The sequence below is a fragment of the Sorex fumeus genome, unplaced genomic scaffold, assembly GCF_029834395.1.
Source record: "Sorex fumeus unplaced genomic scaffold, SorFum_2.1 ptg000098l, whole genome shotgun sequence".
In the NCBI taxonomy this organism is placed as follows: domain Eukaryota; kingdom Metazoa; phylum Chordata; class Mammalia; order Eulipotyphla; family Soricidae; genus Sorex; species Sorex fumeus.
This window is the reverse complement of record NW_026606155.1, coordinates 21,103,521-21,118,146: the sequence shown is the minus strand read 5'-3', so window position 1 is coordinate 21,118,146 and position 14,626 is coordinate 21,103,521. Positions and strand designations below refer to the sequence as shown.

General features: G+C 44.1%; 1 protein-coding gene across 1 annotated transcript in view; it reads right to left on the bottom strand.

Annotated features, from left to right (window-relative positions):
* Nucleotides 1-234: 234 nt before the first annotated feature.
* The window catches only part of TMED10 (transmembrane p24 trafficking protein 10), a 46,436-nt gene continuing 32,044 nt past the window's right edge, over nt 235-14,626 (bottom strand). Inside the window, exons 4-5 of the mRNA XM_056133767.1 lie at nt 3,795-3,921; nt 235-3,235 (exon numbers count right to left, since the gene is read on the bottom strand). Coding sequence (XP_055989742.1) covers nt 3,114-3,235; nt 3,795-3,921 — 249 coding nt within the window. The 3' untranslated portion in view covers nt 235-3,113. The remainder of the gene's footprint in view (nt 3,236-3,794; nt 3,922-14,626) is intronic.

The window sequence follows — 14,626 nt, the reverse complement described above, 5'->3', positions numbered from 1 at the left end:
GGGAATCGAACCCAGGTTGGCGGTGAGCAAGGCAAGCACTCTACCCACTGTACTATTGCTTCGGTCCAGAAAATAAAATTTTTATAGGTCACAACAACTATCTAGAAGTAAATTACAGATAATATTTTTCTTTAATTCATCACGCAAAATTTGCCATGCTCAAAAATTAAGGAACATGGAGGAATTACTGTCAATCCAGACGGAGGTACTCAAAGCATAAGAATACACCTACAATGTTTTCTGCTAGCCTTTATTTGAGAAAACTTACACAAAAATCCCAATCCAACACTTACGAGTGCATTTGTCTAAATCCCACATGCCTCTTTCCATGAAACAAAACAATGGCTCATGACGGGTCTGACAACAGCATAACCAAGCTTGCTGAACGCTCATTCTCATCTATATCGCACACATCACACTGAATAGGCTCAAAAACAGAGGAGAGCAGGTAACATTCTCATTTTCTTAAGCTGACTTGCTCTTACAATAGTCCATTTTCAAAATTCAAATGAAAAGCAAATAATTGACCTTCTAGACGAAATCAGGATGTCTTTTCAGTGAACTTTAAACCAAGAGCACAAATGTCTCTGTTGATAATTTTGGCATATGAAAGGAAAGGGCATGGAAGCATTTCAGTTTCACAAGTCATGTTTGCAGAAAAAAAAAATAAGCGAAATAAAATGTTCTCCATTCCTGTATTGTTTTTCGAAACTGTATCAGAACAGAAGACTATAACCAACTGAGCAGTTTTCTTTGCTTCTAAAAAGGGGAAAGGCACCAGTTAGAAATATGAAAGAATATCTTATTAGGCTAATGGTACAGGACAGAATTTCACTTACTATTAAATGCTAAGGATGGATCTTAACGCACGATTTCTTCTTTTCCCTTTTGGGTGCACGGCCAGCCATATAGTAGATCTAATACCCTAGACAGGTGTGTTCCACATCTAAGGCCCTTGTGGCGAGCATTCTGCCACCAGGTCCTCAAGAGCAGCAGCACCGACCAATTCCTTACAGCAGGTGGCGATGTTGCACAAATTAATAAGAACCTCTTTAATGCTACATGGGAGGAAGAATTCATCCAGGGAATCAAAAGGTTTTGGAGCTCACAGTAGCTGGGAACACTAATGACACACCCTGAGACTTTTGACAAAATTCACTCCCTCTTCCACCTCTATACTCTCTCTGGGACAGCACAGCAGGATTTTCTGCTAACTCCAACATAACCATCAGGTGCATGCCCCTAAATCCTGGAACTCTCGCCACTGTAACAAGCCCTGTAAAACACTGCAGGGCTAAAAGGGAGGCTTCCCTTCAAGAAAGACAAACTCCTACCTGCTTTCCCGGGAGAAGCAGGGAAAACGTTAAGGGATAGTATTCGCTGACGAAGCATAATGACGTGGTCATTTGTAGGCATATCCTCTATCTACACTGCTAATGTGGCCTTTAAGCACCTCATATTCCCACAATGATTCTTGGCTTTGATTCTGCATTTATTTTCAAGTATTTGCTATATTCACAATCCTCCTCGATGTGCTACTTTTTGATGCCTCCTATATCTGAATTCGTGAGCAAGACACATCTCCCCATGTTAAAGAATGAAGTCAGTGACTGGCATGTAAGAAGAATGTAAATTTTCCTTGGTAGGAGTTATGTTAAAAGTTCAAGCAACCACATATCTGACAATGGCATGTATACAGAACATATAAGGAACCCTTAAAACTCAACATGAAAAAGAATAATCTAATTTGAAAATAGGCAAGAGACATGAACAGGTATTTCACTCAGGAAGATGCACAGATGACAGGCAAATAAGCACATTGAAAGATGTTCAACATCATTAGCCACTGGAAAATTGCAAATTAAAACCACAATGAGGTATCATTACACATGGCTATTAGATGACTAAAAAAATAACATAACATTGGTAACAATGTGAAGAAAGTGAATCAATCATAATTGGTGGATAGAGTCACTCTGGAAAATAAGAGCAGTTTCTAACAAAATCTAATGTGCTTACCATAATTGCTCTCCTGGGCATTTATCCCAAAGACACAAAAATTTATGTTCATATAAAAACCTATACACAAATGTTCAGAGCAGCTTTATCAGTAATGACCCAAACCTGAATACAATCCCAATATCCTTCAAGGGCTGAACAGTTAAAAAAAACTTGTGGTATATCCGTACCATAAAGTACTACTGAACAATAAAAATGAATAAATTATTGATGCATAAAATAAGTTGAATGAGTTTTAAAGGAAATACGCTGAGTGAAAAAACAATTTTGAGGTCACATACTAAATGACTGCATTTCTGTAACATTCTTAAAATAACAAATTGGAGATTGAGAACAGATTAGTGGTTGCCAGAGGTTGGAAAGTCATGGCTGTAGCCCAGGGAACTGCATTTTGCATCTGCATCCTGTGGAGGTGGGCACAAGAATCCACACAGGTGGTAAAATAGACACACAAGAAAAAAAGTTCAAGCAGTTGAGCACAAATACTTTAATTCTCTATAAAAATGGAACTGAGAATCTCCTATAGTTCAAAGCTCATTTCTATGAGATGCCCACATCCATCTTCTCTTAAGAGACATAAAATTATGAAAAGATACCACCAGAAGCTACCTAAACATTTCAGCTACGGGTCAAGAGAAAGGGTGTTTTTGGAGGGAAATCCAAAGAGGACAATCAGAATGAAACAAGTTCAGAATGGTCATACGAATTTTTGTAAAGGAACCAGAGGAGAAGCCCAAGCTGGTGAGCAAGTAGAGAAGGAAAGAAAACATGGTTCAAAAGATCATACAAGGAAACCCAGAACAGATGCTGGCTTTGGCGTTATCTAGGTAACTCCCCCCTTTTTTTCTGTTATAGGTGAATTTAATAATAGTCTTATTGTTGCAAAACCAGTCCAAATCCTACCGATATAAAGAGGTCCCTCATTGACTTGTTGGATGTACGTGGGAACCCATGTCCTCCCACAGAGAGAGAGATCGGTCTGGCAAGAAAGCTCCGACGCGCCTTGATGGTGCTGTTGGTAGGATGCCTTAGGCCAGGCGCGTCCCAGCGATGTTCTGCCGGCTGAGATACAAGTGGGAGGAGACTGGACCTTATTACTCAATCAACTTCTTGGCCTTGAAGAAGCGACGCAGGTAGAAGACCTGCCAGGTGGCTAGTCCAATGAGGCAGAACATGGAAAAGATGCTGAAGTACAGGACTCGCGTGTTGGTTGACTCTGTTAAGAACATAGTATAGTAAATGCAATGAAGTGAGGATTCAGCAGGATAAACAAAGACCAAAAAACGGAGCAATTAACTTCACTCTATCCCTAACTAGCATACTTTTCAGGGAACTTTTCATTCTCCATCATTCTATACATGTTGGAACTTATAAATATTAGAACTACTTATTTGATAACCATCAGGTGAAAAGGGCCATATTATGCATATCACAAAATAAACTTTTTGTTTTGTTGGGCCACATCCAGCGGCGCTCAAGGTTTACTCCTGGCTATGCTTGGGGACCATGTGTTGTACCAGGGATCAAACACAGGTTGTTCATGTGCAAGGCAAGGCCCTACCCGCTGTACTACTGCTCTGGTCCCACAAAAGAAATTTTTATTCCCTTGAAAATTTAACAAGGGGAATTACCTGCAGCAGCAATACCACTAAAGTAATTATCCTTCCATATAGTCCCTTTGGCAAGAAAAAAAAGGAGGGTGCACCAGAATTTACAGTCTGGGGACTCTTCTCCTTTACAGCTTCCTATAGAGAAACTGAGGCATCTTTCCTCACCATTAGTATCCCGCATTTCCTCCTCACGCTTCTTCATGTAGGCAAAATCATTGACGATTGATTCTGAAAGGTCTTCAAGGCGTCGTAGCTCCACTTCTAAAGGTTTGAGCTTCTCAACTTTTGCAATCTGGAAAAGAATGAAATGAGATAAACCCACTTCTGAAAAAAAAAAAAAGGCTCTGGCAAGGAACACAAGGCAGCAGAGGGATCTTTGGATAAGTTTCCCCAAATTTCAAGCATCTTTTTTCAGGGGCTAAGTAACACATGAAGTCCTTAGTTTGATCCCTGGCACACATAGCTCTCTACTACCCCCAGAATCCTCTACCCTGTTAGATGTGGCACCGAGAGGGTAAAAGAAAAAAATCCTAGTCCTCTAGTTATCATTCAATACAATAATAAAATGCAGGTTTTCTTCCATTCCCTGCAAACCATTTGTGTTTCCATCTCAGGTTTTTTTCTACTTCGATTTCAAAGGAAATTTTTATTTATTCTTGGGGCCACCCCTGGAGATGCTCGGGGATTACTCCTGACCCTGCACTCTGGATCACTCCCAGAGGGCTCAGGGGACTGTGCAGGGGGCCAGGGCTGGAATCAAGTGAGCTGTGTGCTGGGCAAGTGTCCTACCACTGTACTATTTCTCTAGCTCCTGGAGGAAATCTTTTAAAAATACTACATCAGGGTGTTTGGGGAGATGGCTCAAAAGACTAAACATGTGCTTTTCATGTGAGGTTCCTGGGTTTGAGTCCCAGCACCACAATCACTGCTGCAGTAGCCCCGAGTACTACTCGGTGTGACCCTCAAACAAAACCACTACAGCAGGGAATGTGGCTTAAGCAGCAGAACACAGGCTTCGGGTTCGACCAGCAGCACTGAAAAGCAAAAGCAAATTCCCACAAGACACCCCCACCCCCCACCCCATCCAGGAAAATAGCCACAGGCCAGCTGCCATGACAGACTACTTACTGAAGGTTTCAGAATTCAACACAATACTTGTAAATTCCCAACAGGGGTGCAATAGGAATGAGTATATACAATTCCAGTGTTAGGATAAAGAGTCAAAGTACATTCTTTTTTGTTTGTTTGTTTTGGCCACACCTGGCGATCCTTGGGGGTTACTCCTGACTCAGCACTCAAGAATTACCGCTTGGGGGCTGGAGTAGGGCATTTGCCTTGCAAGTGGCAGACCCAGGTTCAATCCCCAGCATCCCATATGGTCCCTGGACCACCGCCAGGAGTGATTCCTGAGTGCATGAGCCAGGAGTAATCCCTGTGCATCACCAGGTGACCCAAAAAACCAAAAAAAAAAAAAAAAAAAAAAAATACGGGCTGGAGCGATAGCACAGCGGGTAGGGCGTCTGCCTTGCACGCAGCCAACATGGCCGACCTGAGTTCGATTCCTCCGCCCCTCTCGGAGAGCCCGGCAAGCTACCGAGAGTATCTCGCCCGCATGGCAGAGCCTGGCAAGCTCCCCGTGACGTATTCGATATGCCAGACACAGTAACAACAAAGTCTCCAATGGAGACGTTACTGGGCCTGCTCGAGCAAATCGATGATCAACGGGACGGCCTTTACTTTTACTTTACTTACCGCCTGGGGGACCATATGGGAAGTCAGAGACAGAACCCAGGATGGTCACATGCAAGGCCAATGCCCCACCTGCTACTTCCGTGGCCCCCTCAAAATGAAGCTACACTGATCCCCAGAACCCAATATTGTTCTGAGTCCACCAGAAATGATTCCTGAGCACAAAGCTAGGAGTAAGCCTTCAACATAGAATGGGTATGAGGGGAAAATAGGTAAAAAAAAAAAAATCTACCACAGTTATGTAATTTTTAGTGACTGTCACTTTTAATTTACATTTACTCACGTACCATTCATTTGATTACTCATGCTATATATGTTTGTCCATAGCATGTGTATTATTATATATATATGTACACACACACACACACACACACACACACACACACACACACTTAGTGATAAATTGGGCTGGAGCGATAGCATAACAGGTAGGGCATTTGCCTTGCATGTGACCGGCCCTGCCGACTTGGGTTCAATTCCTCCGCCCCCTCAGAGAGTCCAGCAAGCTACCGAGAGTATCTTGCCCGCACGGCAAAGCCTATCAAGCTACCTGTGGCGTATTCGATATGCCAAACACAGCAACAACAAGTCTTACAATGGAGACATTACTGGGCCCGCTCGAGCAAATTGATGAACAACGAGAGGACAGTGCTACAGTGATGTTAGTCCTTCAAATAAAGTCCTGAATTATTGCTTTTGCCAAAAAAATGTTTTTAAATGTCAAACTACAGGGTGAGAGAGAGAGAGAGAGGGAGAGAGAGGGAGAGAGAGAGAGAGCAGGGATTAAGGGGGTTGGTTTGCACAAGGCTGACCCTGGTACAATCCCTAGCATCACAGGGTTATTCCACTGCCAAGGGGTGGCCCAACCCCACACCACAAAGTCAAACTATAGAACTGGGGACTTTTGGTTTTCTTATTTAAGTCCCACATAGCGTAAGGGCTACACCACTACTCCAGAGAGCAGATAAATCCTAGGTCCAAATAAGTCCTAGGTCTGTTCAAAACAAAACAAAACAAAACAAAAAAACCCAACTAGCATCCCTCTTTGTTTTTAAAATGGCAGGCAGTAATCAAAAAAATCTTCAAAGAATTTAAGGACTCAAATCCCCCTAAAATGAAATGAAATCTTCAAAGAATCTCTTCAAAGGAAGGAAAGGCACCAAAAAAAAAGGACATTAATTATCTTCCTTTCTTAGTCTAAAAGAACTGTAAAAACCTTCAAGGGTATTTAATGGCAAAATATATATATGAGAAGAGCAAAAACTTCACTTATTTTTCTTATCAAAATTCAAATGATGTGGTCCAAAACAGGGGTATATCACCAGAATTTTCCAGAACTTAAAACTCTCATATACAAACTTCTTTAAAAGTTCCAAAGAATTCTTCAATATTTTTCCTACATCTGCTTAATTTTCTATTTACTCTAATTCTCTATGGAACGCCTCTCTTTACTTCCTGTTAGATGTTAATAGCAGGTAACACGAGGTGAACAGAGCTCAGGGGCGTTTGCCTTGTTCACTCTTGACTGACAAGGCTGAAGAGAGTACTGAGGCAAAGGTGCTTGCCAGCACTGCATGGTCACCCAAATACCACCGAGATTTCCTTGAAGTGTAACCTTGAGGCACAAAACTTCGTTTAAAAAAAACTGCTCCTAAGCCAGGGATATAAAGTTGAGTTTATCTTAAAAGCATGTAAAAATGTGTGAGACAGGTTTACAATGATCTGCCTACATTCTCTTTCACCAAATACACCTTTTCTTACTTTTGTAAAATGCTGGTGAGAGTTATGGCTTGACTGATGGTTGAAGAAAAGAAAAAAGAAAAATGGGTACGATTTAAGCAAGGCACGCTACTAACAGAATGTCCGAATGCTAGGATCTAACCATTCACAGAGACCATGAAGCAGTTGACTGATTCATACAGAACCACAAAGCAAAGAAATTCAGGAAAAAGCTTGGTCTGTTTAACATTTTTCCTCTGCTCTGTACTTCCTCCTCCAAAGCTTTCTGAATGAGAAATTATAAAGGCAATGACATACTTCTTTAGAGAGAAATTATTTAAGGCTTCCTAAATAGAAACTCACAAAGGAACAAGAAGTGAAACTCGCTGTGCCTCTGCCAGTCGAAAATAGTATTTTAAAAGATTCTTGAAGACTATTCCATCCCTCCTCCTCCTCTGTTTTAATTAAATGACAATCGCCTAAAGGCCTAAACCCATAGAAGAATGATGGGATTGAAATTAATTTTGTAGGAGCTGCAGAAATAGTCCAAAAGGCTGCGCCCCATGCCTTGCATGCTCGAGGCCCATAGTCTGATCCCTGGCAACACACTGTCCCCCAAGCACTGCTTGGTTACCCCCAAGCATTGCTATAGTAACATTAGTGCTCCCAGCACCCCTGGGCCCAAACTGACTCCTCAGGTGGGCTTCACTGGACAGAGTGCTACTGGGGGTGGCCGCCACTGGGGAGGTAACAACAAGACAAAAAATTTGTTTCTGAGGATGGTCAAATTGCAGGTCTTAGATCACTTAGACACAGAGACAGTTTCAATCCCCTCTGCCCGCTGCTCGGGGGTAGGCGGGCCCCACACAAGCCTGGCTGAGGTGCTCTTCCATCAGGCCTCGCTGCCTACATAGGTGTTCGTAGGGGCCTGTTACTTACTTGGGACCCTCCTTGTGGCTGTGGTGCTTGCAAGGGGCTGCGGCAGTGCTCAGACACGTGGTCTCCTACGTCAGCCTTCCTGACCATGAGGCTAACACATCCTAGTCACACCTTCTTGGTGTTTGAAGACACTTGGTTGTGGTGCGGCAGGAAGCTGCCCACGGTTCCAGGAAGCACAAGGAGCAGAGCTGCCTGACCGCACTCAGCAAATGCCGCACGGCAGGCCCTCTAAACCCGGAGCACTGTCAGGTGGTGCCACACCCACAAAAATGAACCAAAGCATATCAGAGACAACCATGCTCATATACAAGGTGCTTATCTTTTAGGGTCTTCTTAGAAGACAAACATGCCATTGCACGTGCACACAGAAAACAAGATTAAAGCATATTCGTAAATGGGATTCTCTTTGAGCCACTGTCCTGTGACTTGTTAAGGCAGTAAAGTCTTCTCGAATGTATCAGTGCTTCTAGACCCACACCCTCCTCACCTGCTACAATGTATTCCAGACTATATACTAAAGAGCCCCACCAGGGCCTTTATAGGGCAGCAAACATGTGCTCAGTCCCAAACTATACTCCAAGCCCCCAGAGCCAATTGTATTTCCTCAATGAGATTCTTGTTCAGCCCTCTCTATACTTTCTTCCCCCTTTAAATTTGGCCCGCCCTGAGATAGTACAATGGATATGCCCAGAGAGCACAGAGACAAGAGTAAGACCTGAGCATCACCAGGCCCGGCCCAACACAAAACCAAGAACAAAGCAAAAAAAAAAAAAAAAAAACCAAACAAACAAAGTGAAATGAATGAGTCAAAGGGCAGCAGCACATGCTTCCCATGGAGGTCTCAGAGCTGACCCCTGGCACCGCAGGGCGCGCCAGAACTGCTGCATGCTTCCCTGGGCACCACCAGGCGGGCCCCTCCCACACAAACAATCAAGTTCAAAAAGAAAAAAATTAAAGTAGGAAGTGACTCACGACAGCTGGAAGGATGAATGAAGGTTTAACATGGAGAGAGTGGGTCTTGTGAAAGAGCCGAGAAGAGGGGAAGATGAGAGAAAGGCTGAGGGAACCTGCGAACCACACCGCAGAGAGGGCAGTGCTGATGTTTAGAGGCACACAGCCCAGCTGGAAGAGGTGGGAGTGCCGGAAGCCGGGGCAGAGGATGGATGCTTCTGGGTTACAAGTGCATGAACACGCAAGCGAGATTTACGAGGTGCCTGGGGGAGAGGCTTCAGAACTAAAGGTCAAAATTGGGCTGGAGTTAAAGTGAAAGAAATAAAGGGTTAGGTATAATAAATTAACTAGACCTCACAGTAAATACCCAGAACATATATGTGGCTTATATTTGGCAGCATCAGTCAATTCTCAGACCCCTATTCGATGAATATCCCTGAAGATTTTTGATGAAGAAACTGGAACCTCAGCATGCTATCTATACTTTTTTCAAGGTTTCAGAGTTTGATGGAGACGAGACTGGGCCTCAAGTCTGAGTTTATACTTTATTTCAAGAAGAAAACAAGCTGGTGACACAAACTGTTTTCTGATTCAAAAATGCCAGGAAGGACTGCAAAGAGTTGGGTAACTTTGTCTCGTTTACTCGTTGAACTTCCGAGACTTCACAATAATTTTATACCCCAACAATACAAATAAGCATTCTTAGGAAGATCCTCTTCTTCACTTGCCTGGGACTATAAGTAGTCAATGAGTATCATTTAGACATTCTATCACAGTCGGTACAAAGAGCTTAGAAGAAAACCACTGTCAAGATTCCATGTCTACCCTCATACATATATAACTTTATGCTCTCATGTGAAACCATAGAGGGATTGACAAAGGCAATTTGGTTGTTCTATTCAACTTTACTCCTCCATGGCTGAGTGGATGACATGTGTTTAATCAACTGCTTGATAAAAACAAAACGAAGGGTCAGGAATGGGGCTCAGCAATACAGCGGTTGCTGTGAATGTGTGAGACCTGAGTTAGATTCCTACACAAAACAGTCACACCAAAACACACACAGACCCTGTCTGACCGTCTGATGGGAACACACAGCCACCTGTCTGAAGTGACCACAGGATCTCCACTAGGGGGCACCATTCCCTTGGTAGTCTGCATTTAGCCATCAAAGATTATTGAAGCTACAGTATGTGCCTCATTTTATATCAAAGGATGGAAGATTCCATAAAGTCACTTATTACTTTGGGTTGCAGAATCCTTGTCACCAATGTCTCTCAATTCCCTGTCTCTTACGTGGGCCTTGAATGCAAGGAAATGAAAACGATGACTACTTTGTACAGTCGTGCACGTCTGACACACACTCAGGGCTGATCTACACCGTCTTCAGAGAAGCCAGCTTTCTCAAGAAAGACAGTAGGTAAGGGCTCCTGGCTCCCTGAGGAGAGCACTCCACATCCACTTTCACTCGGCACTGGCTTTCAGGAGGCCCGGTTTTATCTAATGTGTACAAAGAACCACAATAGCTGTTGCTTTCACCAGCAATAGTGGACACTCTCTGGAAGCCGGGAAGTCATAAAGTGTGTGTATTCATGTGCTGCCTGTGTGCACGGGTGCGTGTGGACTACATCATATCTGAACCTTTCACTACTGAGCTGAGAGCTTGTTTGGAGGCTCCAGCAAGGGCGCACAGCCCCTCACATGCCCCCAACTGAAGGCTGTGTCCCTTACTCAGGGAAGCGTTGCTCTTATGGAGAGCACAGCTTCAGGAGTGGTGCACACGCAGTGGTGAGGGGGAAGGGGTCACCACACCAGCCAGCCCAATCGGCCCAATTGACTCTAGTGGTCAGATCACCCTCATATCCCCGATGATCTGAACCTGAAAAGTTCAGAGTTATTCCAAGGAAAGTCGTTGACTCTGGAAAACTGCTTTTCCATCACATACCCATGTGGACAAGTAGTAGACTTGTCTCTGGGGTGGAAAACTGCCGTTCAAGAGAATCACTGGATTTCTTTTGCTTGTTGCAAGCATCTTCTCGTGGAGAGCCAAATTCAGTAGATTATCTTGTTTCTGCCACAGTGGCCACCCACTAGTCCCTAGGAATTCTAGAAGCCTGATACAAGATAAAGAACTGTTTCCATCAAAGACAAGTCTACTTGTATACGTGTGTCTGAGTGGAAGTCTCGGCGCAGGAGCTCTTGTCAGCTGGACTGAACTCAGGCCGTACTGCCCATCTGAGAGCTGACTCGAACGCAGCAAGAATCGGCCCACTCTGTCAGAAGCATGGGCAGTCTCTGGGGGACAGCAGAAAGGAGTAAGAGGACTGCGTTAGGCATCGTTATTGCGTCTATGTCAAGAAAGGGATCTGAATAGAGAATCACAGCTGTTCCTCCTGAGGCATTCAGAGAAAGAGAACTTGCGGAAAGTGTTTAGTGGTTGCTCCAACCAGGGTAACTGTTTTGGGGGGTAGCAAGTAGACAGCAAACAACAGACTAATAGAAACCCTGGGCAAAACAAGGTTTTAGTTGTGTTGAAAATACTGACATTCACAGCACAATGGGGCACAGAGAGCCCAAGGGTTAAAGGATGTCAGATGGTTGTGGATAACAACTGCCTTCATTCCCACGCCTGCATGATTAGACAGTAAGTCCCCTACAAATAGCTGCTCTAGTTCACAGACCACAGACTAAAAAAAGAATTGGCTCAATTCTCATATTGATTCTACAAATACGCCACTCTGATGAGTAAAGAACAATGGTGAGAGGTCCTTAAAATGTAACACAGGGAATCCAAAGAGCTTGATTTCAGAAAACACAAACTTTCTCTTTGAAAATGTTCTGCTTTTTGACTGCATGGCAGGGATTCAGCCTCCCAAACACTCTTACATTTGTGTTTACATGACAATGCCACACAGAGCAGCTCATTAAATCCCCCATAACAAGGCAGTAGGTGATGTGGCACCCAGCCCATCTACTGAGACACTGGAAGGCAAGAGAGAACTCAAGGAGCTGAATGCAGGTCTGTAGGCAGGAGGCCCAGATCTGGTCCCCAGCACTCTGTGGTTCTTTGAGCATCACCAGAAGAGGCCCCCCCAGTGTCACTGGGTCTGGCCCCCAAACCAAAAAAAGGTGTATCATTACTACTGAATCTTATGGGACCACCTAAAATTTCAGAATTATAAAATCCAGAAATATGACGGCATACTATCTTAGATTAGAAAATGAAAGGGATGTACCACTTTCCTGAGCCGACATAATGACTCCAAAAGGAGCTACCAAGAGCCTGAGGGCAAGTATCTCCTCCACCCTGGGCTTATGCACAGTGGTCTCCGGGCCAGCCAGCAACCGGTGTCCACTATCCTCGCTCCTGTCACGGCGCTCACCCAGAGACCACAAACTGCTCCTTCTAAGCAGGGCTCAAGAGAGACAGAAAGAGATGCTCTCTGGCCTGTGCCACGGCCCCTGCTCCTCTGTCTCAATGCAGAATTACTTGGGGGCTTGGGGGTTTATAAGTAGCGGGAGGAGTTTCTTGGTTACCAGAACTTAGAATCTGAGTGACGAGAAAGGCCTAAGGTGCTGCTTTCCAGAGCAGGAAGCAGGCCGAGGAAGTGCTGCGGTTTCCTTTCTGCTAGGGATTCCCCTCAGGATAAGCAAAAGGTCAGGGAAGAGAAAGTCCAAGGGTGATGGGAATTCCAGGAGGCCTGTGGGACTCTACAATTGTACACGTCAATAAAAGTATGTCCACATCATTTTACATACTAATATGCAATAATACTGTCTATAACAGAACTAGTTGTTTCGAATGTCTAATCAGTGCCATATTAAGAAATACCTAATACGACAGCCATCTTGTTAGGGAGAAGACAACAGGTAAAATTTCGTACTCAGAACTGAATGAATGTTTGCCTATGTTATTCTTAAAAGATGAACAGTAGTGGTAATTTAAAAATTGAAAATTAATTTTACTTTCGACCGTTGGAATAAAGATAACGCCTGGAGTTTGACACTTAAAACTTCCCAACAGTTTTTATTATTATTATTTTTTTTGCTTTTTGGGTCACACCCGGCGATGCTCAGGGGTTACTACTCGTGGCTCTGCTCAAGGGACCATATGGGATGCTGGGAATCGAACCAGGGTCAGCCACGTGCAAGGAAAATTCCCTATCCGCTGTGCTATCGCTCCAGCCCCAGAAACTTCCCAACAGTTCTTTGCTATGCATTATGCTATTTAAAGATAACTGTCTTCTGAATTGTAAAACTTTAAAAAGATTTTCTCAATTCATGCTTAAATTCCCTCTCTTCCTGTTATCTCTTTTCATTACACTAGCCTGAAAAGAGACGAGCAATTCCAAGTACTGGAAACTGCCCTCTCCTCATGACTGCACCCTATGCCTGGCTTTGAAGGATCAACTCAGTGTCACCTGGGTCTCCGGAGCACTGACACCAGAAGGAGGGAGGCCCTGGCGCTGCAATGGGGGCCTTCCTGCTCCCAGGATACAGGGGGCAGTCCTGACCACTCTGCTCCTGCCTCAGCCCTAAAACATGACACACTTGCGGTTCCATCATCCCTAGAAACTTCTCTTAGATTTCTAAAACAACTTCCATTGGGGCAGAGAGATAGTAGTCAGGGGGCACTTGCGTTGCATGCATCCTTGACCTGAGTTTGATTCCCAATACCCCAACTGGGTTCCCCAAGAGCCAGGAGTAAGCCCCGAGCATGCCAGGCACAGTCCAAAACACGAAACAAAAAATAAAAAATGAAACAACTTTCCCCATTTAGTGTCTTTACTTCTTTACACTTTCAGGAACGGCTGCACTAGACTCCCAGCTGCATGAAAGCACTTGTACCTTTCTGTAAAGATCAACCTTCTGTTAAATAGCTCGAGTGGTGTTTCAGAGACGCTCTTCAGCATCTTGTTCCATTTTATGTTGCCCCCAGAACCACTCATAACAAAGATGCAAAAGGCTCAACATCCTCCTTTCCCTTCTCCTTTCATCCCACTGATACCCAAATGTTAAAATAAACAAAAAATCAAAACCAAACCCCAAGTATGTTTTTATTCTTTAACGCTCCCTATCAGAGAATATTTCTACTGTCATTATCCTTTGTCTCCTGCAGTCTCCTCTCCATCTTGATCTATTTCTTAAATGTCCGAAACCAGGGCTTGGGGATGCAGTTTGGTGGCAGAACGTGCCAGTAGGTGCACGAACATCAGAACCAGAGGGTGTCCCCTCTGGGCCAGAGCCAGAGCACAGCAGGTAGGGTGTTTGCCCTGCATGCAGCTGACCCAGGTTCAATCCCAGCACCCCCTATGGTCCTCTGAGCATCGAGGATTCATTTCTGAGCGAGAGCCAGGAGTAAGCCCTGAGCATCACTGGGCATAGGCCAAAACCAACCAACCAGAAGTCACCTCTGATGAGCATGTATGTAAGCACAAAGGGCAATTCCCCAAGCATGTGTGCAACCCTCTCCGTTACATCGGCAACAAAGGGAAGGTTCTTCCAAAATTTAAAGGATGGGTCCTGCCCAAAATAAAGATAACTGTAAAAAATATGAACTACATATACATTTTGGGGTTCCTTCCTATATACATATACAGCATCTATAAATACATGCACATACACACACACACACAGAG